The following is a 23,609-nucleotide window of genomic DNA, read 5'->3' as shown; positions in this document are numbered from 1 at the left end:
TGACGTCTGCTAAAAGTATGCACGACAAAATTGGGAGCTGTGGGGTCTCCACACTACTCCTGGGGGCCCGGCTGGGAGCTGCGGGGCATCCCCCCCAGCCTGTGGTTCCCAGTGGCGGGGCGCCCCGGCTACCCGCAGCGGCTCCGAGCTCCCGGGGGCTCAAGTCACAGGGGTCTTTGGAAGTCACGGATTCCGTGACCAAATCATAGCCCTATGAACCGGTGACTTTGAAAATATCTGATAATTGCTTATCCCCGCCTCAGTGTCCCCCTCTTCTCTGATCAGCAGACGGACGCTTTTCCGGACTGGCAAAGGAAGAAAGGTTGTCATCGTGCACACCAGGAAGCAAGCCCGACAACTCTTCCAACAGCCTCATGGGAGTCCCCGGGGCCGACACCAAGGAATCTTTAAAACGAGAAGCGCGATGACCACACGATACTATTGGCCTGGGATGACGAAGGACATCGTCGAGCGGGTCTGTAACGAACCCAGACCCGGCCACACGTCGCTGGCCGTGGCAGTGCCGAGTTGAACCGTGCCGTGCAAAGCACGCGGTTCCCACACGTGGCGTGAAAATGTACACGCCTTTCCCGTGCGATCGTACTTTCGTACGAGAACGTTCACGTTGTCGTGTGGTTCCGTCCAAGCTAGGCGGAGCGATGGGTGAAGTGCCGGAAGGGGAGAAAGGACGTGACTCTGCCCTCTCCCGTGGAAAGCAAAATGGACACCCCCGTGGAAAGCAAAAAGGTGCATTTTGGGCTCGGAGGGATCTCCTGTGTATCTTCTGAAATGTCTTTTACAGCCACATCGGTCAGAATTTGCTACCTCTGGAGGATGGCACACGGGGTCCCCTCGCCTGGTGCTGGGACGTGGCCCCTCTGGGATGGGGGGGCTGGGCTCACAGGGACCCCTCGCCTGGTGCTGGGATGTGGCCCCTCTGGGATGGGGGGACTGGGCTCACAGGGATCCCTCGCCTGGCGCTGGGACGCGGCCCCTCTGGGGTGGGGGGGCTGGGCTCACAGGGACCCCTCGCCTGCTGCTGGGATGTGGCCCCTCTGGGGTGGGGGGGCTGGGCACACGGGGACTCCTCGCCTGGTGCTGGGACATGGCCCCTCTGGGGCAGCGGGGGGCTGGGCTCACAGAGACCCCTCACCCGGCGCTGGGACGTGGCCCCCGGGGGAAGCTGTTTATACTCTGTGTGAAGTGCCTCCTAGGTGTTTTCTCAGCCCCCCGCCCCCCCTGGCCAGCCCCACCTCCTGGCCAGCCCCTCCCACACCCCAGCTCCTTCCAGGCCGGGAAGCGTGTCCTGTTCCAGATCTCCGTCCAGCTGCCCCTTGTTCCCGGACTCCACCGAGTGGCGGTGGCAGGTAAGATCCCTCCCGCACAGGGGGTCCCCGGCCCCCCAATCCCAGTCCCGGGAGCTTGGGGTCTGTGGCCGTAGAGTGGGAGTTGCTCTGCCCTGTGTGTTTGCTCTGGGTCAGACTGGGATGGCCTGGACTTTGCCTTGTGCTGGGGGAGGGGGTTTGGTGCAGACAGGCCCGGGACGGAGCGGGAGACGCAGACAGGACCCTGGGGTGGGGGGAAGTGGGAGTGAACCCCTTCTCTGCCTTTCCTTGTCAAATGGGGGGGAGGGGACCAAGGGGAAAAGGGGGAGCATGGGGTGCTGTGGGGAGGGGCACTGGCTGTGGGGGGAGCTCTTGGCTATTCCAGCCCCAGCCTCTTCCAACAGGGGGCGCTGTGGGGACCAGGGTGGGAGTGCTGGTTTTGTGGGGAGCTCCCGGCTACTCCAGCCCTGGCCTCTCCCAGCAGGGGGCGCTGTGGGGAGGGGGCGGGGCGCTGGCTGTGGGGGGAGCTCCCGGCTACTCCAGCCCGGCCTCTCCCAGCAGGGGGCGTTGTGGGGAGGGGGCGGGGCGCTGGCTGTGGGAGGAGCTCCCGGCTGCTCCAGCCCGGCCTCTCCCAGCAGGGTTGCCCTGGCTCTGGGCACAGTTCCCCTCTTCCTCTACTCGGTGGCGCCATAAAGATGCCCCGACTTGTAGGAGCAGTGTACGCTCTGGTATATCTTCTCCACAATGCCTCTATGGTTTCCCGTTGCAGACGGACGCCATGACCTCCCGCCCGGATCTCTCTCACCTCCTCCCGCCCCCCCGCTTGCGCCAGCTGGTCCGGGAGTGGCTCCAAGAGGATGCCCCGGCCTTCGACCCCGCTGGCTGCGCAGTGGGGGAACGCCCGGAGCGCGCTGTGCTCCTCTGCAAGTCTCCCGGGGTGTTGGCTGGCTGCCCCTTCTTTGACGCCGTCTTTACCGAGCTGGGCTGCACCGTGGAGTGGTTCCAGCCCGAGGGGGCCTGGCTGGAGCCCGTGGCCCGCGTGGCCGAAGTCCGCGGCAAAGCCCGCCACCTGTTGCTCGGGGAGAGGACTGCTCTGAATTGCCTGGGACGGTGCAGCGGGGTGGCCACGGCCACGGGACGGGCCTGCCGGCTGGCGCGGCAGGCCGGCTGGCGCGGGCAAGTGGCCGGGACGAGGAAGACCACGCCGGGTTTCAGGCTGGCCGAGAAGTACGCCCTGCTGGTGGGGGGAGCTTCGGGCCACCGCTACGGCTTGGGCAGTCTCGTCATGCTGAAGGATAACCACATCTGGGCTGCGGGAGGAATTGCCCAGGTAAGGGGGTGGGCCTGGAAGTGCTGGAGGGGGGGTGGTGTCTCCTACCCGGATGCCTGGGTCTCATTACCCCTCCAAGTCTCTGGGAGCGTGCGGGGGGGACCCCTAGGGCAGCCATCTCAGATGCCTGGACTCCATCCCTATCTCTGGGAGTACTGGGTGGTGTCTCCTACCCGGACACCTGGGTCCCATTCCCTGCCCAAACTCTCTCTCCGCCTCTAGGCTGTCCAGGAAGCCCAGCGGGTGGCTGGCTTTCATCTGAAGCTGGAGGTGGAGTGTCGTTCGCTGGAAGAGGCCCTGGAAGCCGCAGAGGCCGGATCTGACATCGTCATGCTGGATAACTTCTTCCCGGAGGTACCAGGGAGTTTGGGGGCTACCAGGTGGGGCGGGGGGTCTCCCAGCCCCCTCCCTTATAACCCTGCCCCTTGTTCTCTAGGACTTGCATCCTGCCGCCAGCGCGCTGAAAGCCGCCCACCCCCGGGTGATGGTGGAAGCCAGCGGTGGGATCTCGGAGGAGAATATCTCCCAGTTCTTCGGCCCGTGTATAGACGTCCTTTCTCTGGGATGCCTCACCCAGTCGGCCCGAGCCGTTGATTTTTCCCTCAAAATCTGTCGGGAGACACCGCCGCAGAGAGATTTTGCCTTCTAAGACCATAAGCCCCAATTTTCAGGGCAGAGTGTGAAATTTTAGCGCAGTGAAATCATGGGTCAGGGAATTTCACAGATTAACAGATAAAATTATCTAGTTTCGTCCATGTATCGTATGCTGTCTGGTTTTCTCACCTTGAATCTTTTCCTAAGAACTATCAGACACTACATTTCCTGAACTGGGAGTGAAATTTTAAGCTCTGTAAACTCATGTGGTGGGGAGTTCCTCTGGCTACTAGTTAAAATCATCTTCCTACTGAAATGTGCTACCTTAATTTGCCCAATATAATTTCTGTCCTAAAATGTGTCACATGCTAAATTTTCTAAGCCATGTGTGAAATTTTAACTCAACAAAATGGTGTGTCAGGGAGTTCTAGAGGTTAATTGATACATTTATTTCATATGTTCCCTCTAAGATGTGCTGTCTTGATTCATGCACTTTAATTTTGCCCTAAGAGCCATCACATACTAAATTTTCTAAAGCCACATGGGCAGTTTTTGCTCCCTAAAATCATGTGGCAGAATGTTCCACAGCTTAACGTCTAAAATCATCTCATATCTTTCCCCTGAAATGTGCTGTCTCGATTTTACATTTTTGAATTGCTCCTAAGAACCATCAGATCCCAAATTTCCTGAGCCGTGTGTGAAATTGTAACTCCATGAAATCATGTGGCGGGGTGTTCCATAGATTAACAGATAAGACGTATCTAATTTTTTCATTCCAAAACCTGCTGTGACATCCTGACCTGACTGAAGTTATAGGAAAACAACCACAGACTTCAGTGGGACCAGGATTTCAACCACTGCCGCTTCATTAGCCCATCTTGATCCCTATCTAAACAGCCACCGTGCCCCACTCCAGAAGCAGTCACAACACGACAGACTAGGACACCGAGAGAGTTAAAAACAGGTTTCCTCATCTTTATTGAAACATTTTTTTCTCAATTCTTGACACGGGTCCTGATCAGTTTCTTAAGACTCTGGCTGCAGGGTGGGGAAGGGCAAGGTTGTGGGGTCCCAGCTCCCCACCCCAAAATCACAATAAATAAGACTGGCGTCTGCAGTTTGGGGGTCCAAAACTGAAGCTGATTTGGCGTCATGTGGGGGAGGTGCCCCCAACCTGGGGGGTGTGGGTGGATGGGACCCCATGGCGCCAGCCCCCTGCGTGAGGGGGGCAGGGCAATTTGGGTAGGCCTGATGGATTTACTCCCCTTCTTTGTCTTCACCGTGTGTAATGACGTAGCAGATGTTCTTGTAATCCACGTTGCCGGCCACATCTGGAGGAAAAGCTGCCCACATGTTCTTGATCTGGGGGGGGACAACAAGTGCAAGAGGGGAGTTAAAATTGGGGTGACCCCCACCCCCAAAGCTAGGGTTTGTGCCCCTCGATCCCAGACACCTCCCCCCACTGCTGCTGCGGGAGGGATCAGGTTGGATGGGATGATCTGGGGGGGATGGGTTAGATTGGGGGGATGGGGTTTGTATTGGGGTTCAGGGGGGTCACCCCCAAATTTCTCACCTCTTCTGGGGTGAATCTGTCGCACTGGGTGGTCAGAAGTTCTTCCAGGCTGCGAGGGGGGAAGAGAGAGAGTGGCGATCAGACACCCCAAATTCTGGGGAGACACCCCCGATTTCTCAACCCTGGCGTACCCCCCTACTACCACCACCCCACACCCTGGGGAGAGCGCCCTCTGCTGGGGAGACCCCCCTCCCTGCGCGCTCTCAGGGCTGGGATCACCCCTAGCGCCCCCTGCTGGGGACAGGGATACTCACAACTGCTTCTTGATGGTGCCTTTGGCGTCGCTGTCCAGGACCTTGAACGCCCCCATGATCACGTCCTCGGGGTCAGCACCTGGGGGGCAGAGAGGGTGAGAATTGGGGGGCTGGGGCACACCAATGGGGGGGGATGGGATGTACCAATAGGGGAGAGGCTAAGGGGGAATGGGATGGGGCAGTAATGGGACATACCAATGGGGATGGCATGGGAGGTACCAATGCATAGCAGGTTGGGGGAGCATGATGGGAAGTACCAATGGGTAGTGGGTGGAATGGGACGTACCAATGGGGTTGTGATTGGGGGGATGGATGTACCAATGGGTATCAGGGAGCAGGATGGGGATGTGATGGGGGGGGTGGGGATGTGTCAGAGGGTGGGAGGTGGAAGTTGGGGGGGGAAAAGATGGGGACATACGCAGGGGGAGGAAATGGGGATGTACCAAAGTTGGGGGAGGAGGAAATGGGGATGTACCAAGGGGGAGCAGGATGGGGGGAGATAGGGATGTACCAAGGGGGTAGATGGGAATATACCCAGGGACAGTGGGGTGGGGAGGTACCAAAGGGGAGCAGAATGAGGGGAGATGGGAATGTACCAAGGGGTAACAGGATGGGGACATACCAAAGGGGAGTGTGATGGGGGGGAGAGGGGGATGTACCAAGCGGGATGGGGGGGGGTCACTCACCCTTGAGCTTCTCCCCAAACATGGTGAGGAAGACGGTGAAGTTGATGGGGCCGCTGGCTTCCTTAATCATGGCGTCCAGCTCCTCATTCTTCACGTTCAGGCGCCCTGCCAAGGGGGGGAAAGGGTTATAAAGTGCAGGGGGGGGAATCCCATTCCCCCCCTCCTGGAACAGGTCCCTCCCTTCCCAGATAGACCTCACCCCCCTTGGAATGGCCCCTCCCACCCCAGAGAAGCCCCTCCCACCCTGGTCTGGCCCCGCCTCTTTACCCATGGCAGCGAATGTGTCTCTCAGGTCTTCCTTGTCGATGATGCCATCTCTGTTCTGGTCAATGACGGTGAAGGCCTAAGTGGGAGAGGAGCAAAGGATCATGGGAATGGAGAGATGCCAAGGGCCGTATGGCTCTCTGCAGCATGGCCTCCCCCCACTGCCCCCCCGCCTTGCAGCTGTCCCCCGAGACACCTGTCACCCAGCCCCCGTTCCTGACTCCTTGGGGACAGAAGGAACGCCAGGAATCCTCGTCTGGCGGCGTGCCCCCGGCCCTGTGCCCCCGGGAGCTGCCGATGCAGCCCCCCTCCCGTGGGGGACAGGTGCTGCATGCCGGAGGAGCTGACGAGCTCTCCAGAGAAGGGGGAGAGGGAAGCTACTGACCCCCCCACCACCCCCCCGCACTGCTTTTGCTCCATCCCTCCCTCTATCCCCCTCCCCCGGCAGCCAAGCCCCCCCCAGCGTAGATGGAGATGCCCCATTGGCACCCCTCCTCCCCCAAATTCCACGTCTCCAGGGATTTCCTTGTAAGGCGCCTCCAACCCAACTGCAGATGTCGCGTCTCCACCCACCGGCCCCCAAAATAGACGCCCGGCCCTTGGGATCCGGGGAAGGAAACGGCCCCATCCGTGCTGGGAAGGATGGGAGCTGGGGAGACGGCCGCACCCAGGGAGAAGGACGCAGTGGGGTGGCGTCTCTCTCTGTCAGATCGGGCGAGGTGGGGTCATTTCGGGGGGACGAGAAGGACTTGGGGAGACGGCACCCCGGACACCACCCTAGAGCATCAAGGTTTGGTGGGACGATCCCGCCCCCTGGAGACAGGGGGAATAGACTGGAGGGGCCAATCTTCCCGTCTCCCTCACCCCTCCCTGCCCTTCATCCACCCTACCTCCTCCGCCTCACCTCTTTGAACTCCTGGATTTGGGTTTGGTCAAACATAGAGAAGACACTGGAGCTGCCTTCGGCTGCCTTCCTCTTCGCCTTCTTGGGTGCCTGTTTTTTGGGGGGCGGGGGAGTGGAGGGGAAGAAAAGCAGACAGGCCGTGGCATGCAAAGGTTAATTCCATGGGCCACCATACCCCCACCCCAGATCTCAGCCCCGAACATAGGCCTGGTGCCCCGTAACACCCTCCTCCTCGCTGTCTGTGATCAGCGGGGGCGAAGCCCAAGAGATGGGATCGGGGGGGAGGACTAGGGGAGTTCTTGGGGTGAACTTAGAGAAGTGGAGGTTATTGGTGGTGTATGGGAGCTAGCGAGGGAATTGGGGTGCAGTGTGCAATATTGGGGGGCTACAAGGAACTTGGGTGCAGGGGAAATATGGGTGGAATTGTGCATAGGGGGACGTTGAGAGGTGTATGGGAGTGATTGGGGGTGCATGAGAATTACTGGGATGTGCATGGGCATTAGTGGGGAAATTGGGGTGCACAGCAGTTATTGGGGAGTATATTGGAGTTAGTGGGGGAAATAGGGTGCATACGAGTTATTGGGGTGCATGGGAGTTAGTGGGGGAAATGGGGGTGCAAGGGGAAACACCTGTTAAGCAATGCAAGTGAGGGGCGTCAGCTGTGTTGAGGGGCAGTTATGAGATGGGGTGTCTATTGGTGAGGAGGTAACAGTTCCCCAATGGATAATAGGGATATCCCAGTTTTTTCCCTTGGGGGAGCTGGCCCTACGTCAAAAGTGGGGTGTTTTTGCCCAGGCTAGAGGGAGATGTTTTGGCTCCCCAAGATTTTAGCCCAAGGGACACAGATTCTGCTGCGTCCCCCAGCACCCCCCCCAATACACAAGGGATTAATTTTTGGCTCTGTGCCCCCCCCATCCCCAATGGGGCCATCATGGCTCAGTTGGGTGTCGGGACCCAGATGACCCCACAGTCTCAGCGACGGAAGGGCGGTGGAAGGGGACAGAGATCCGGTGGGGAGGGGCCCAAGCGCTGTCTGTCTGTGCATCAGACTCCATCTCTCCCCCCTCCACGCCCAGAGCATCCTGATGGCATGGGGAAATCGCAGGGGAAGGGCCCCACTGCGGAGAAGGGACCCGGAGAGAAGTGACCCCCAAAACCTGCAGGAGAGTAGGACATGCCTGAGCCATCTTAGGGGGATGCCTGGAGACGGACGGGTGCAGGTGGGAGGGGGTGTGTGGGGATGGATGGGTAGATGGGTTGAGGGGGGATAGATAGATGACTGGGGTGGCTAGATAGGGGGTGCATGGGTCTAAAGAGAGAGAGGAGTGGGGGGCGATGGATCTAGACAGATAGAGGGGTGTATGTGGGGATGGATAGATAGAGTGTACAGGAATAGATGGATGGATGAGAGGGGTGTATGGGGATGGATAGATAGAGGGGGTGTATAGACAGATAGATAGATAGATGGGGTGTATGGGGATAGATAGATCGAGGGGGTGTATAGACAGATAGATAGATAGATAGATAGATGGGGTGTATGGGGATAGATAGATCGATCCATAGATGGGGGTAGATAGATAGAGGAGGTGTATAGACCGATAGATAGATAGATAGATAGATAGAGGGAGTGGATGGGGGTAGATAGATTGATCCATAGATAGATCGATAGAAGTGTGTATGGGGGATCGATAGGTAGATAGATGGGGTGTATGGGGATAGGTAGGTAGGGGGTGTGCGTGGGGATAGATAGATAGAGGAGGTGTATAGATAGGTAGATAGAGGGGGTGTATGGGGATAGGTAGGTAGGTAGGGGGTGTGCGTGGGGATAGATATATCGATTGATCCCCTGGTCATTTCTCTCCACACTATAGCTTTCCACAGGCGGGTCCGAGTGTCCCCAAGCTGCGGCGTGTGTGGCGGGGGGGGCCTCTGTTCAATTCCCCGGGGTGCGTCCGTCTGCCCGGGTCCGTCTCACTTACCATCTCCTCTCCGCGGGCGGGCGCAGCTGTTGGGAGGTCTGTGCTGGAGGGGAAGCTGGGCAGGCTGGGGAGTGCTCCAATCCCCCTGGGGTTATATAGAGCTCCTGGGGGGTGCCGGGGGGGGTGACGTTTCAAGGGCTAACTATAGCAGCATCTTCAAGTTTGGCTCGGAGGAGCCCAGGGCTTGAAATAGATCCCGGCCGGGACGCTCCTTTCTTGGAGAAAGGAGACAGGAGAGGTGGGTCCCTCCAGTCTGCTTGGCCCCCAGGCTGCCCCACATGAACCCCCCCACAGGGTCCCCCCCCGACCCCATGTATTTCCCCAACATAGAGCCTGGCTCAGTCGATCCAGGTTCTGCCCCATTCACCTCCTCTGCTGCCCCTTGTGTGTCACCCCAATACCGGGCCCCATCTGATCCATGTCACCCCCACTATGGGTTCCCCCTCTTTTGCATCATCTGCTGCCCCCCCGTGTGTCACATCTTTATGAGTCCCCCTCTCTTGTCCCATCTGCTTCTCCCCCATGTGTCACCCCAATATGGATCCCCTAAAAAATCCAGATCTCATGCTCCTGCCCCATCTCCCCCTCCCCCCTATATGGACCTTCCAGCTCTGCGCCTCCATGTGTGGCACCCCAATATGGGCCCTCCTATGAGGTTCAGATCCCCCCCCTTTCCCTCTGAGGGACTTCTCTGCTGCCCCCACCCCCCATGTGTGGGCCACCCCTCTGTGGGTCCCCCCTATAATATTCAGCTATTGCTCCAACTCATCACACACGCACCCTGTCTCCTCCCTCCATGTGTCTCCCCAGTAGAGGTCCCCACTGAAAGGATCAGTTCCCCCACCCTCCATGTGTCACCCCTATACAGGTCCCCCCACAAGATCCAAGTCCCCTGTTCCTGAACCCTGAGTCTCTCCCGTTGCTCTCATTTGTGTCACCCCAATAAGGGTCCCCACTTTGGGGTCACCCCATCCCACCCCAGTGCTTGGCCTCTGTGCCCCGGGGCAGGGACTGTGTGGGACTATCCTGTGTGCGCCGTATCCCTCTGTCTGTCCCCCTCCCCGTTCCTGGCTATCGGGGCATCCCTGAGAAAGTTTCCTTCTCAAGACGGGCGGCACCAGCTGTCTCCTCAGAGCCACCGAGAAGTTGGCAGCCTTCACGCCACTCAGTCCAGCCCTGGGGTGGCCCTCCCCACCCCCAGGGCACACCGATCCCTGGTTAGGGGCCAGCCTCGTGCCCCGCACCCAACACACACTCGGATCTACCACCTGCCCCCATGTGCCAAGGGCTGGCACAGGGGAGGGGGAAAACCGAGCTGGATAAGCCACGGGGTCGATCCTGGAGGAGAAACCAGGCGAAATGGGTTGAGGGGCAAGTTGACGGGGAGGGGAATCTTGTTCATAAGCTCCCCCCACAACCCAGAGCTCCAAAGGACTCTGCAAACAGGCTCCAAATGATGCAATGGCCATCCTTAGGGCCCAGAGTGAACACGCATGCAGGTGAGGGCGGGGGGTGGGGTGGGGGCGCAGCCCTGTGTTATGGTTATAAACAGGAACCAGTGTCAGCTTTTTCGGGCTCCCTGTCCCACCCCACTCCCCTCCCAGAGAACCCAGGAGACCTGACTCCCAGTCCTCGCGTGTGAAGAGGGGATGGGAAGAGGCTGGGGGAGGGGAGGGAAAGGGGGGGGTCCTTCGGGTCTTGATCCACAGGAAGGAGAGAAGTGTCCAGGGGGAGGAGGGGCCGGCCCAGCCCCCCCAGCGCAGGGTAACCCCACCCCCAGGGGCTCCTGCAGGCCCTGCTGAGCCAACCCTGCCCCCCCGCTCCAGTGGGTGCTGGGCTGTTTCCAGCCCCCCCTTCTGCCACCCCCATGGGTGACCCCCCCCCGCACAGGGACCTGCCATTTCACCCCATGTGACTCCAATTGCCCCCCCCCCCCCCATGGGCAGCACCTGCCAGGAAAGCCTGGGACCTCACCCCTCCCCCAAGCTAGGCAGAGAACCCAGGAGTCCGGGCTCCCAGCCCCCCCCAACCCACCAGCCCCCACTCCCCTCCCAGAGCTGGGGAGAGAACCCAGGCGTCCTGGCTCCCCCTCCCCCTCCCCCTCCCCCTCTCCCTCTCCCTGGGCTAGCACCCCTTGACCAAACTCCCAGAATCCTTTTCAACGCGGCCAACCCCCAACCCCCGTCCCATTGGCTGCTGCTGTGCCCCTCCCCGCCTCCCTGCCCATTGGCAGCCGCTTCCGCCAGCCCTCCTCTCCTATTGGCTGAGACAACCGCCAATCAACCGCGCAACTGTCACCAACGGCCCCTCCCCCTTAGCGGAGGGCGCCCCATTCTGAGCTTTCGGGAAGCTGCCCGCTCTTGGGTATACATTTGTCGAGAAGCCTGCCACTCCCGCCCTAAGTCCGCGCTCATTGGTCCCAGGAGTCGCCGGTCAGTTTCCCGCTCCGATGTTTTATTGGCCGACAGACAAGGCGCTCGGGAGGCCCGTGACAGCTGGAGGTGTTCCCGACACTGATTGGTTGAGCCGCGACCCTTTGTTGACGGTAATTGGCTGACCTAACGCCAGTCCTCCTGGGATTGGCTGGAATGTCGCGCTAGATCCGCCCCTTCCTCTCACAGGCCCGCCTCTCCTGTCTCTGTATTGATTGGTTTAACCCCACCTTCCGATTGGGCGGCTGGGGCGATACCTCTTCTCTGATTGGCCACATCCCCACTGGTCCCGCCCCGTCGCCCTAGCCCTTCTCTCACCCGCCCTTCCTCTTTGATCGCCATCTCCCGATTGGCCGGCACGCCGACCTTCCTTGCCCTGACTGGCCCAGCCCGCAGCCGCTCCCTCCCATGCGGACCCGCCCGCCAGCCACCCTCCGCCCCTCTAATTGGCTGGCCCGGTTGCCCTCCCGGCCTGGGATTGGCCGCCCTCCCACGTGGCACTGCTGGGCTGCGCGCGCAGCCTGGGGGGGGGCGCCCTGGCTTCTGGTTGCTGGATGCTCAGGCTAAGGCAGGGACCCAGCCAGGCTCTTGCCTCCGCCTCCCTCCCCCGCCACTCTAGGCCAGGCTTCGGTGGGGGCAACTAGGCCGCCCCCCCCAAGGGCCGGGGGGGGGAGGAGCCGGCTGTCGCCATGGAGATGGGGGCCGGCGACGCCCCGTCGCCCCCGCCCCGGTACAACGCCCCCCGCTCGGCGCTCTACGCCGCCAAGATGAGCGCCATGGCGACGCCACCCGCCCCGGCCCCCAGAGCCCCGGCCACGGCGCCCTCGGCCTCGGCCGGGCCCGGGGGCCGCGGGGCGGCGGCGGGCGGCCCGGCGGCGGCGGCGGCGGCTCCGGCCACCGTGGGGGCAACTGGCAGCGGGGCGGCGTCTCCGGCGGCGTCTCCGGGCAACCTGCCGGCGTCTCCGGCAGCTACCGGCCGCGGGGCAGCACCTCTAGGCAACGCGACGGCGTCGCCGGGCAGCGTGGCAGCGGCGACGAGCACCGGGGTGGCGTGTCCGGCGCTGACGGACGCCGTCGCCGATCCGGCGACGTCTCCCGTGGCAACAGCAGCTGTAGCCACCATGGCGGCCGCCGCGGGGATGGTTTCCGTGGCAACGACGCAGCTGGCCGGGGTCGACGTGGTGGCGGGTCCCCCGGAAGCCGTCACCGCGCCGGCGGCCTCTCCCACGCCGTCTCCCGCCATGGAAATTGCACCCCCGTGCACCCCGGTTAAGCCCCTCCCGGCGCCCTTCCCCTCGCCGGCCGTGATGGTGGTGGCGCCCAGCCCGGTGGCGCCGGAGACCAGCTCCCCCACTGCGACGGAGGGGCCCGGAGGCCTGGGTTCCACCGCCTCCCAGGACACGGGGTCGCAGTCCAGCCTGGGTCCCGGAATCCCACCTCCCAGGCCCCCGCCGGCTCCAGACACCCTGAGTTACCTGGATTCGGTCAGCCTCATGTCGGGCACCTTGGAGTCCCTGAGTGGCCCCGGCTTCCTGGACGACGTCAGCTCCCTGGGCTCGGACTCGGAGATCAATGGCTTGGCCTACCGGAGAACAGACAAATACGGCTTCTTGGGGGGCAACCAGTACTCGGGGATGCCGTGAGTACCCGAGCCACCCCCCCTCACGTTTGCTCTTTCCTCTCTAGGGGGCGCTGGCTCTGGTCTGGCGCCAGGGCAGGGGGCTGGCTGGCTCACAGGGGTGGGAAATGGGGACCCAGGACCTTTTCCCCTCTAGGGGCGCCATCTCTGAGCTGGTCCCAGGGCACTGAACGGGGCTGGGGTGGGAAATGGACCCGGGGCCTTTCCCCTCTAGGGGGCACCAGCTCCCATCTGTTCCCAGTGTCGGACAGCCATTCCCCGCTGCCCCCCAGTCACTGTCCCCAGCAGGAAGCAAGTGTGGTGGGTCTTAGCCCAGATTTGTGCAGGGCCCGCAGGTGCTGCCCAGCCCTGGCAGCCTCAGCAGAGAGGCCGAGAGCTGTGGAGTGCCTGGAGCAGGGATCTTCCCTGCTCTCCCGACCCACAGCCTCCCCGCCCAGCCCCATGCTGCCTCCCAGGAATATCGCCTTGGGGGAGCCATGCCTGGAGCCCGCTTAGTCCTGTTTTCTGTCCCTGGGAGCCTCTGTCCCTCCATCCCCCTCCCAGGCCGAAAGAAAACTAGCAAACTTGAGATCACTTCCCCGTCCGGCCCCCTGTCTCCCCTCGCCCCCACAAACTAGCCCTGGTCGGAGTTGGGGGGCAGGGGCCTAGACCTGGCCTGCTTGTCACATGGGTGGCTTGACTGAAGCAGGTGTCTTTCCACGCTGGGTGTGGTCTATCCCATCCGTGGGGCTCAGGGCCTCCCCTGCCATGCAGCTGAGGCCCTGGGGGCTGTGTACAGGCTCAGGGGCGGGGGGGGCGGAGGAATGACTGAGTGGAGGAACCACGGGGTTGGAAGCTAGGCCCAGGGGCTGATCTGGAGGCAGGGGAAACTGGGTTGGGGAGACCGAGGGGACGGGAGAAGGCAAGACCAGATTGGCTGGGCCGAGGGGCTGATCCTGGTGGGGAAGGGAGCAGGGGAAGACAAGGATGAGGGGTCAGATCAGATGGGGTGGGGAGACTGGGCCTGGCAGGGAAGGATTGAGCTGGGGCCGAGGGGGAAGAGGTGGGGATATTGGGCACAGGTATGGATGTGGGGGAAGACTTGGGTGTTGTATGGGGTTTGGGTGGGGAGGGGCTGATGCTTGTGGGAGGGGGAGAGACTGGGCCGTGGGATGGCGGGGCCGTGGGGAGAGAGACTAGGCCGTGGGGGGAGAGACTATGCTGTGGAAGGGCTGGGCCGTGGGGGGAGACAGACCCTCTGGACACAGCTCTGCAGTGGGGGGAGATGGTGTAGAAGGGGCATCTCCCAGCTTCTCCCTCCCCCCCCACGCTCGTGCAAACGCCCCCACTTCCCTTCCTGAGTTTCTCAATGAGGCAGCCCCAAGCTACCACTTCCTGTTTCCCCTCCCTGCTCTTCCTGTTTCTCCGCCCTCCCCCTGCCCATCCACTCCCTACCCTGGTCCTGTGGAGTCTGAGCTCAGTCTGGACCCCCTCCTCCCCGGCATATACCCCAAGGCCACCTCCATGGACTGTACTGCCCTTGGCCTGTCTGCTGAGGCTGCTGGGGGCCTCATCATCACCCATGGCAGGGCAGGGAGGGTGGGGGGTGGGGAATGGAGAGGCTGGGGACGCATTGGCTGAGACCCAACAGACTCATCACACGACAGGGCATCTGTTTGGGATGGCTTCCCCGTTTTTGATCTGGAGGGGAAATGCTCCGTGTCCCTGTCCCCTTCCCCCTGAGCCAGCCAGTTCCCTAGCCTGGGGCAGGGTTGGAGCTGGTGCCCCCCAGAGAGGGAAGGCCCTGTCTCCCCCTTCGGTTGGGCCTTCACACAGCTCCGGGAAGGGGAGAGAACAGGCAGGGGGGCTGCTCGGGAATCGGCAGCATGAGGCGTTTTGAAGTAGGAACTGAGAGCTCGTCTGCTGGTGCTGGGAGGCTGCTGCGGTGGGGCTGGAGGGGAGCCTCCCTGGCTCGATCCGATGCAAAATCATTTCAGACCCACGTGTTTCCTTCTTCCTCCTGGGGGAATGGAACCGGGCTGGTCTGTTTCATTTTGGACCTTGTTAATTTCACTTCCGGGTCAAACCCACCCATGGCATCCCTGGGATGGAGCTTTGGTAGAGCTGGGGGTGGGGGCAGGGCTGGGCTAGCAGGGGGCTGCGGGTCAGGAGTGAGGGGCACTGGCAGGGCTGGCTGGGGGGCAGGGCTGGGCCGGCAGGGGGCTGCGGGTAAGGAGTGAGGGGCACTGGCAGGGCTGGCTGGGGGGCAGGGCTGGGTTGGCAGGGGGCTGCGGGTAAGGAGTGAGGGGCACCGGCAGAGCTGAGGGGGGAGCTGAGGTCCCTATTATAATTACAAACATCCTAGATGGATTGATAGGGCCCCAGTTCGCATTGCAGTCTGGGAGCTGACGTACCCCGGCGGGGGTGGTCTGCTTCCTGCCCCCCCATCCCCTCCCGTGCCCTCCTGTGGGTGGGGCAGCTCCCAGCGCCAGCAGCCCTGCTCCCTCCCCCCCCATGGCACTGCTGGGGGGAAGCTCGCCCCACTGGCAGTCCTCCCCTTGCTGTACCTGGCCGGTGGGGTGTGGCTGCTCCGTGTCGCTGATCCCCTCCGTCCCCGCAGGGAGAGCGCCATCCCGGTGGACGTGGCGCGGCAGCGGGAGCTCAAATGGCTCGATATGTTTTCCCACTGGGATAAATGGCTGTCACGGCGATTCCAGAAGGTGAGTAGCTTCTGCAGCCCCGGCAGCTCCTGGCTGGGGTCGCTGTGGGGAGAGGGCGGGGCGCTGGCTGTGGGGGAGCTCGCAGCTACTCCAGTCCCGGCCGCTCCCCACAGGGGGCGCTGTGGGGAGGGGGCGGGGCGCTGGCTGTGGGAGGAGCTCCTGGCTCCTCCAGTCCCAGCCGCTCCCAGCAGGGGGCGCTGTGCTGTGCTAACATGGCGGCTCCTCTTTGGGCAGGTGAAGCTGCGCTGTCGGAAGGGAATCCCCTCTTCTCTCCGTGCCAAAGCCTGGCAGTTGCTGTCGAACAGCAAGGAGCTCCTGGATCAGAACCCCAACAAATTTGAGGTGCGCGGCCTCCCCCTGGGGGGTGGTTCTGGGGGACGGGGAGAGGCGTGGGGGTGACGGGCAGCTGGGGCAGAGTCTCACCCCCTGTCCCCGTGACTCCTAGGAGCTGGAGCGCCAGCCCGGGGACCCCAAGTGGCTGGATGTGATTGAAAAGGATCTGCACCGGCAGTTCCCCTTCCATGAGATGTTTGCCGCCAGGGGAGGCCATGGGTGAGTGACCGGGGTGGGGAGCCTCCATTGGACCAGAACCTCCTAGTCCCTTTCCTGAGCTGGATCAGAGCCGGCGCCCCCTAGCGGGGACAGGCCCCATGTCCCATTCCCCATCCCCTGAGCCAGCCAGTCCCCACCCTGGGGCTGGAGCCGGCACCCCCTAGCGGGGACAGGCCCCATGTCCCATTCCCAATCCCCTGAGCCAGCCAGTCCCCACCCTGGGGCTGGAGCCAGCGCCCCCTAGAGGGGACAGGCCCCATGTCCCATTCCCCATCCCCTGAGCCACCCAGTCCCCGCCCTGAGGCTGGAGCCGGCACCCCCTAGAGGGGACAGGCCCCATGTCCCATTCCCCATCCCCTGAGCCAGCCAGTCCCCACCCTGGGGCTGGAGCCGGCGCCCCCTAGAGGGGACAGGCCCCATGTCCCATTCCCAATCCCCTGAGCCAGCCAATCCCTATCCTGGCATTAAAGCCAGCGCCCCCTAGAGGGCAAGGCCCTGTGTCCCATTCCCCATCCTCTGAGCCTGCCAGTCCCCGCCCTGGGGCTGGAGCCAGCACCCCCTAGAGGTCAAGGCCCCTCCGTGTGTCTAACCCCCGTCCCTTTCCTGCCCACAGACAGCAGGATTTATACCGCATCCTAAAAGCCTACACCATTTACCGGCCCGACGAAGGGTACTGCCAGGCCCAGGCCCCCGTGGCTGCTGTCCTGCTGATGCACATGCCCGCTGAGGTAAGAGCAGCCCGCTAGCGCCCCCTGTGGCTGAGCGAGAGCTTCCCCCTTCCTTTTGGGAAAGTCCCAGCGTCACGCCTCCCCCGATCTCTTGCTTCTTACGTGTCTGGCTGGTTTTACCTCCGGGCGCTGCTTGGATTTGGGGCTGGGAGTCAGGACTCCTGGGTTCTATCCCAGCTGTGAACAGGGAGTGGGGGCTGGTGGATGAGAGGAGGGGAGCCTGGGAGCCAGGACTCCTTGTTTCTGTCCCAGCTCTGGGAGGCGAGTGGGTCTAGTGGTTAGAGCTGCAGGGCTGAGGTTCTATCCCCTTCTCTGGGCAATACCCCTCCCATCTGAGATAGTGTCCATGCAGTTTGTCCGTCTGTCCAGGTCTCTTTTGCATGACTGTGTTTTATGTGTCTGTGTTTTCCGGCTCCTGTTTCTTCCTCTGTCTCTCCAGCCTGAAGCATTGTCTGTTGCTCTGTCCATCCCAGTCTGGTCAGTCTGTCCGTGGCGTGCATCATCTTTCCCTGGTTACACATGTTGGGGTTTCCCCCCCAACCTCCTCCTTCCACCATTTCTGTGTTTTCTGACTGGCTGTGGGTGCGCCCGGGACTCTCTTAGGGTGTGTCTGCACTGCAAAAACCTCCGTGTGTGTTTTAACCCCCGGTAGCTAACTGGAGTTAAAATAGCAGTAACACCTTAGCGGCTGTTCCAGTCCGAGTTAGCTGATGTGAATTAGGAACATGCCTTTGTGTGTGGACATATCCTAGGTGCGTGCCTGGGTCTCCTCTCTTGGGGGGTCTCTGAGACATAGTCTACAGCTAGAACTTGAAGTGACCTATCTGTGCCACTCCGGGCTGGGAGAATCTCGCTCTGAGCACCGCAGTGAGGTCGACCTACACCCCAGGGTAGACGTGGCTCGGTCAACAGAAGGAGCTGGATTAACTACATGGAGGGGAGGAAACCCGTTCTGTCAACATAGCGCAGATATGCCTTGGGGTTGGATCCTTTCTCTCTGGTGTCTGTTGCGTCTCTTGGTGTCTAGATGTCTGTCTGTCTGTCTGATGTGTCTCACTTCTCTCCGTCCCCGCAGCAAGCCTTCTGGTGCCTGGTGCAGATCTGTGAGAAGTACCTGCCAGGTTATTACAGCGCTGGACTGGTGAGTAGCACCCCCACTGGGAAGTAGGGCAGGGCGGTCTCGGGGCTGGGGTCCACCTCTCCCTCTCTGGGAGGGGAATTCTGCCAAGTGATCATTGGTGGAGAGGGGTGGGTTGGTTTTGGGGGATGGGGACAGGGAGGAGCGTATGGGGAAGGAGGGGGGTTGATGGCAGGAGATGGGGAGCCCTGTGGGGGAGAGCAGTGAGGAATGGGGGTGAAGGGGGAGTGTTGGGAGATGTGGGGGGACAAAGGAGGGTGTTTGGGGATGGGGTGGGGCAGGTGGGGAATGGCAGAGTTGGGGAAGGGGCTGATGTGTTCCCGTCCCCTGGCAGGAAGCCATCCAGCTGGATGGAGAGATCTTCTTTGCCCTGCTGCGCCGGGCATCCCCCATGGCCTATCGGCACCTGAAGAAATACAAGATCGACCCCATCCTCTACATGACGGAGTGGTTCATGTGCATCTTCTCCCGCACCCTGCCCTGGAGTTCTGTGCTGCGTGTCTGGGATATGTTCTTCTGCGAGGGTGAGATGTCCGCCAGTTCTGTATCTCCGTCCAGCCCTCTGAATGAGTGTCGCTGTCCAACACAATCCATCAGCCTAATTTAGTCCAACCCAGCCAATCAAACCGAACCAAACTTCCAACTCAGTTCATCATCCTATCCCAATCCTCCCTCCATCCATCCATCCGACCTACCCAACCCATTCTCCATCCATCTATCTGTCCAGCCAACCCAACCCATTCCACATCCATCCATCCGACCAACCCAACCATCCATTATCCCATGTCATCCATCCCGCTGACCCACCCAACCCATTCTCCATCCTGCCATCCATCCGACCAACCCAACCATCCATTATCCCATCCCAACCCACCCTTCCTCCATCCGTCTGACCAACCCAACCCATTCTCCATCCATTCGTCTGACCAACCCAACCATCCATCGTCTCATCCCAACCAGCCAACCATCCATCCATCTGACCAATCCAACCCATCATCCATCCATCCGACCAATCCAACCAACCCAACCATCCATTATCCCATCCCAACCAGTCATCCATCCAGCTGACCAACCCATTCTCCATCCATCCGTCTGACCATCTCAACCAGCCATTGTCCCATCTCAACCAGCCATTGTCCCATCTCAACCAGCCATTGTCCCATCTCTACCAGCCATCCATTCGTCTGACCAACCCATCCCCAATCCGTCCATACCAACTATCCATCCATCTGACCAACCCAACCAGCCATTCATCGATCCATCCGTCTGACCAGCCCAACCCATCCCATCCCTCCACCTGACCAACAGTACCATCCATCCATGTGACCAACCCATCCCGTGTCCATCCAGCCATCCCATCCATCTGATTAGGCCAACCGATCTCCCATCCCAGCCAACCATCCATTCCCCTGACCATCCCAACCCATTTCCTATTCATCCAACTGTCCCCTCCAACCCACTGTCCGTCCATTTGACCACCCAGCCCACCCTCATCCATACATCTGACCTATCCACCCCAACCAGCCAACCACCCATTGGTCCAGCCATCCCATCCAACCAACCACTCAACCCAGTCCAAATCAACCATCCATCCCTCAACCACTCCATTACAACCCAACTCAACCCCGTCCCTCCAAACCAACCATCCGTCTGATCAGCCCAACCCATATCAACCATGCGTCCAACCCAACGCACAGCATCAACCCAATCTGTTAACTCATCTTCCATCAACTCAGCCATCCCATCCAATTCAATCCTATCCAACCCAACCCAATCCATCAACCCAGAGGTCTCATCCAACCCAACCATCCATCCAACTGACCCACCTCCGCTCTCCTTCCTGTGTGTGCATGGCTGACACGCAGCACCAGGTCCCTGAAACCCCATGACTCACACCAGTCTCTCTACCCTTTTCCCCACCCCAGGGGTGAAGGTCGTCTTCCGGGTGGGCCTGGTCCTTCTCCGGAACGCTCTGGGCTCGGTGGACAAGCTGCGCAGCTGCCAGGGCATGTATGAGACCATGGAGAAGCTGCGCAACCTGCCAGCTCAGAGTATGCAAGAGGACTTCCTCATCAACGAGGTGAGCCCCATCCAGACGGTGCTGAGTAAGGGCCTGGCTGGTTCAGGGTGTGGGAGGGAGACCACCATGGCTCAGCAGGGGGCGCTCTCCCCTGGCAGTTGGTGTTGGCCCCAGGGTGGCACTAGGGCAGGGGTGGGCAAACTTTTTGGCCCATGGGCCACATCGGGGAATATAAGTTGTATGGCGGGCCATGACTGCTCACTAAATTGGGGTTGGGGTGCAGGAGGGGGTGAGGGCTCCGGTTGGGGGTGCGGGCTCTGGACTGGGACCGAGAGGTTCGGAGGGCAGGAGGGGGATCAGGGCTGGGGCAGGGGTGTGCGAAGGGGTGCAGGCTCTGGCTGGGGGTGGGGCTGGGGATGAGAGCTTTGGGCTGCAGGAGGGTGCTCCAGGCTGGGATCGAGGGGTTTGGAGAGCGGGAGGGGGATCAGGGCTGGGGCAGGGGGTTGGGGCATGGGGAGAGGCTCAGGGGTGCAGGCTCCGAGCGGCGCTTACCTCAAGCGGCTCCCAGAAGCAGCGGCATGTCCCTTTTCTGGTTCCTATGCGGAGGCGCGGACAGGCAGCTCTGCACGCTGCCCTATCCACAGGCACCGCCCCTGCAGCTCCCACTGGAGCGCCGGAGGTGGCCATTGGAGTGGATAGAAGCCGGAGCGGGGCAAGCTCCAGACCCCGCTCCCCAGAGGGAGCTTGCGGGCCAGCTTAAAACGGCTGGTGGGCCGTAGTTTGCGCACCCCTGCACTAGGGGGTGCTGTGCTATAGGGGATGGGGTGGGTTACCCAGTAGGGGGCGCTCTGGGTCGGTGCAGAGCCCAGGCTAGTACTCTAGAGGGCACTGTGCCGCCGGGTGTCTGAGCGGCGCCTCCCGCCCACAGGTGGTGAACCTGCCTGTGACGGAAGCGCTGATTGAGCGTGAGAACACCACGCAGCTCAAGAAGTGGCGTGAGAACCGCGGGGAGCTGCAGTATAAACCCTCACGCCGCCTCCATGGCTCCCGCGCCATCCACGAAGAGTGTCACCGCATGAACCCCGCGCTGACCCCCAGCGCCAGCCTGCTCAGCCTCACCGGCTTCAAACAGCGGGCGACCCGCGGTGGTAGCATGGGGGGCAACTTCTCCCCTGCCCACCCCACAGGCAGCTTGGCCGCCTCCACTGACCCCGCTCCAGCCGCTGCCCCAGGCCAGGTGGTGTCGGAAGGGCTCCACCCCGCTCTGCCCTCCCCCACAGGGAACAACGCGCCGCTGGGGGGCCCCAAGAAGGGGGGAACGAAGGAGAAGAAGAAGGAGAAGGAGCGGGAGAAGCAGGAGAAGGAGCGCGAGCGGCTGCAGAAGGAGCGGGAGAAGCAGGAGAAGAAGGAGAAGGAGAAGCTGGAGCGAAAGCAGCAGAAGGAGCGCGCCAAGGAGGAAGCCAAGCAGAAGAAAGAGAGGAAGGTCTCCATGCGCCGGAAGGAGCCCAAAGCCCCACCCCGCGCTGAGGATGGGGGGCAAGATGGGGATCCCCCGGCGGGCTCTGTGTTGCAGGACACTTACTTCTGAGCTGAAGGGGGGGAATGACAGCAGGGGGGGGCCCTGCTGCCTCCGACCCACCACAGATTCAGCCAAGGACCAAGGGGTGGGGAGACTCAGATGGGGGTGGGGTCGCTGACTGGGAGGAAGCTGGAATCTAAAGGACAAAAGGGTGTCGGGGTGGGCCAGAGAGTGTTGAGCTCTGAGCTACCCATCGGGGGCGCCCCACAATCTTCCTCTTGCCAGGAGGGGACCTGCTTAACGACTTTGAAAGCCAAACGACTACTGTGCTCTCCCCACCCTCCCCCTCTTTTCTGTGTCCTCCTCTCCCGTCGGTGGAACAAACAGGTACACCCCTCCCCCCAAGCGCTTTCCCAGAGGTGTGGGGCATGTCCCCCTCAAGTCTTAACAAGAATATAATTGTATTAATAATCGTCTGGCCCATTTACTGTATATAGGAGAATCCCCTTTAAACTATTTAACCACTCCAGCCCTATGCTCCCCCTGTTCCCTTCCTCAGGAGAGGTTGGTTTTAAGAGCCACCCTCTTGCCCCCTTGCTAGCAGCACTCCTCTTTGTGCTGTTCACCCCCAAACGCAGTTCTTGTTGATGGACGCAGGTATCAATAAAGTTCTTCTACTTTGACTTTCAGTGGCAAGATGGATGAACTTTATTGACAGCCCAGTGTATGCGGACAGGGCATAAGTTCCCAACACCATATTTCGTTATTGATCAGTAGCCCAGTGTTCCCCAACGGCATCAGTAAAGCTCATCCGCCTCTCAAGAAGGCATCGATAAAGTCACATGCCAGGTGAGAAACTTTATCAATAGCTCAGTGCTTGCGGACAAGAGAACAAGAAAGTTCTTCCATCTCCCAGCACAGGATTTTTGTGGCAAGGAGTAAACTTTATCAATAGCCCAGTGTTGGACGAACCGGTCTGTTCTTTTGTCTGCCAACCCTGGGCTGTCAATAAAGTTCACTCCTTGTCCCCACCTAGGGCTTCATTACTTGTGTGGCACCTTGGCGGCCCACTGTTACGGTCTCCTTCTGGGAAAGACGGTGAATTTTATTGGTGGCCCACTTTGCCGACAAGGTGCCAATAAAGCTTCTTCCCTGTAAGAGTGGGGGGATGAACTTTATTGACAACCCCCAGTGTTCGCAGCCAGAGCATGGCATTCCATGTAAGGGCAGGGATGAGCTTTATTGACGTCCCAGTGTTTGCAGACAGGGTATCAATAAAGTTTATTTCACTTGAGAGCCGTGATAAATTTTATCGAATACCCCGCGTTGCGGGACAGGGAGCCAATAAAGACCCCCAGTGGCTGACGCTGTGGGGCTTTTTCAGGAGCAACTGTATCCAGCTAGCATCGCATAGCCCCTCCGAATTTGCCCCGGGGGGGATTAAATTGGCCCCTAGACAATAACCCCCCTTCCCAGGATGCCCCCTTGGTTATCTCTTTTGTTTTTTCAATTCCCAGCCTCCCTTCCCCCGGCTTATTTGTGACTCTTCCCCCCTCCCCTCCCCATCAACACACTCCAGTCCCCCTAGACCCATCAAACAACCGCCCCCCCCACCCCCCTTAAAAAGCATGAACAAACACCCTTAAAATAACTGGAATTTTCTCTCTCTCTCTGAATGTGGTACGCTGTGCGACCACTAGGGGACACCCGCTGGCCCTACGGAGGGACAGCAGGGGTCTCTGGTTGGGTCTCAGATGGGACGCTAACACTTTCACGCTGGCTGGGAGAGGGGTGAGGCTGACCCACTGGGAACCCCCCAACTCCCGCTGTCTTGTGTAAAGCTAGCAAAGAGCACCAGGGCTCCTGGGTTCTATACCCGACACTAGGCGGGGAGTGGGGTCTAGTGGGTTAGAGTGGGGGGTGGGCTCGGAATCAGGACTCCTGGGTTCTATTCCCAGCTCTGCCACTCCCTG

At 60.9% G+C, this 23,609-nt stretch overlaps 3 protein-coding genes across 3 annotated transcripts; 2 read left to right on the top strand and 1 right to left on the bottom strand.

Moving 5' to 3' along the window:
* The first annotated feature begins 1,252 nt into the window (after positions 1-1,252).
* QPRT (quinolinate phosphoribosyltransferase) lies at positions 1,253-4,357 on the top strand. Its single transcript, XM_074954257.1, has 4 exons — positions 1,253-1,367; positions 2,095-2,655; positions 2,878-3,009; positions 3,092-4,357. The coding sequence occupies exons 2-4, from the start codon at positions 2,104-2,106 to the stop codon at positions 3,302-3,304; spliced, it is 897 nt and encodes a 298-aa protein (XP_074810358.1). The 5' UTR covers positions 1,253-1,367; positions 2,095-2,103; the 3' UTR covers positions 3,305-4,357.
* MYL11 (myosin light chain 11) lies at positions 4,223-11,367 on the bottom strand. Its single transcript, XM_074954274.1, has 8 exons — positions 11,280-11,367; positions 8,910-9,124; positions 6,931-7,020; positions 6,030-6,105; positions 5,763-5,867; positions 5,077-5,155; positions 4,823-4,871; positions 4,223-4,611 (listed from the first exon to the last, which is right to left on the bottom strand). Exons 2-8 carry the CDS (start codon positions 8,910-8,912, stop codon positions 4,507-4,509), a joined length of 507 nt encoding a protein of 168 aa, XP_074810375.1. The 5' UTR covers positions 8,913-9,124; positions 11,280-11,367; the 3' UTR covers positions 4,223-4,506.
* Positions 11,368-12,429: 1,062 nt separating this feature from the next.
* TBC1D10B (TBC1 domain family member 10B) lies at positions 12,430-21,725 on the top strand. The gene is made up of 9 exons (XM_074954230.1): positions 12,430-12,980; positions 15,580-15,679; positions 15,914-16,021; positions 16,125-16,231; positions 16,845-16,959; positions 18,035-18,100; positions 18,432-18,621; positions 20,023-20,177; positions 21,046-21,725. Exons 1-9 carry the CDS (start codon positions 12,463-12,465, stop codon positions 21,703-21,705), a joined length of 2,019 nt encoding a protein of 672 aa, XP_074810331.1. The 5' UTR covers positions 12,430-12,462; the 3' UTR covers positions 21,706-21,725.
* Positions 21,726-23,609: the final 1,884 nt, after the last annotated feature.

Source organism: Natator depressus, chromosome 6 (genome assembly GCF_965152275.1).
Source record: "Natator depressus isolate rNatDep1 chromosome 6, rNatDep2.hap1, whole genome shotgun sequence".
NCBI classification, from domain to species: Eukaryota; Metazoa; Chordata; order Testudines; family Cheloniidae; genus Natator; species Natator depressus.
Note: the sequence above shows the minus strand (reverse complement) of the source record. Positions and strands in the feature narration are given on the sequence as shown.

Bases quoted from the DNA above. Each gene is read 5' to 3' on its own strand.
- TBC1D10B (XM_074954230.1), top strand. From the start codon at position 12,463: ATGGCGGCCGCCGCGGGGATGGTTTCCGTGGCAACGACGCAGCTGGCC. The intron at 16,022-16,124 runs GTGCGCGGCCTC...CGTGACTCCTAG, and splicing joins AGAACCCCAACAAATTTGAG to GAGCTGGAGCGCCAGCCCGG. The intron at 18,622-20,022 runs GTGAGATGTCCG...TCCCCACCCCAG, and splicing joins GGATATGTTCTTCTGCGAGG to GGGTGAAGGTCGTCTTCCGG.
- MYL11 (XM_074954274.1), bottom strand. The intron at 6,106-6,930 runs GTGAGGCGGAGG...TCTCCCACTTAG, and splicing joins AAATCCAGGAGTTCAAAGAG to GCCTTCACCGTCATTGACCA. The intron at 4,872-5,076 runs GTGAGTATCCCT...CCCCCCTCGCAG, and splicing joins GGCACCATCAAGAAGCAGTT to CCTGGAAGAACTTCTGACCA.
- QPRT (XM_074954257.1), top strand. From the start codon at position 2,104: ATGACCTCCCGCCCGGATCTCTCTCACCTCCTCCCGCCCCCCCGCTTG. The intron at 2,656-2,877 runs GTAAGGGGGTGG...CTCCGCCTCTAG, and splicing joins CTGCGGGAGGAATTGCCCAG to GCTGTCCAGGAAGCCCAGCG. The intron at 3,010-3,091 runs GTACCAGGGAGT...CTTGTTCTCTAG, and splicing joins TGGATAACTTCTTCCCGGAG to GACTTGCATCCTGCCGCCAG.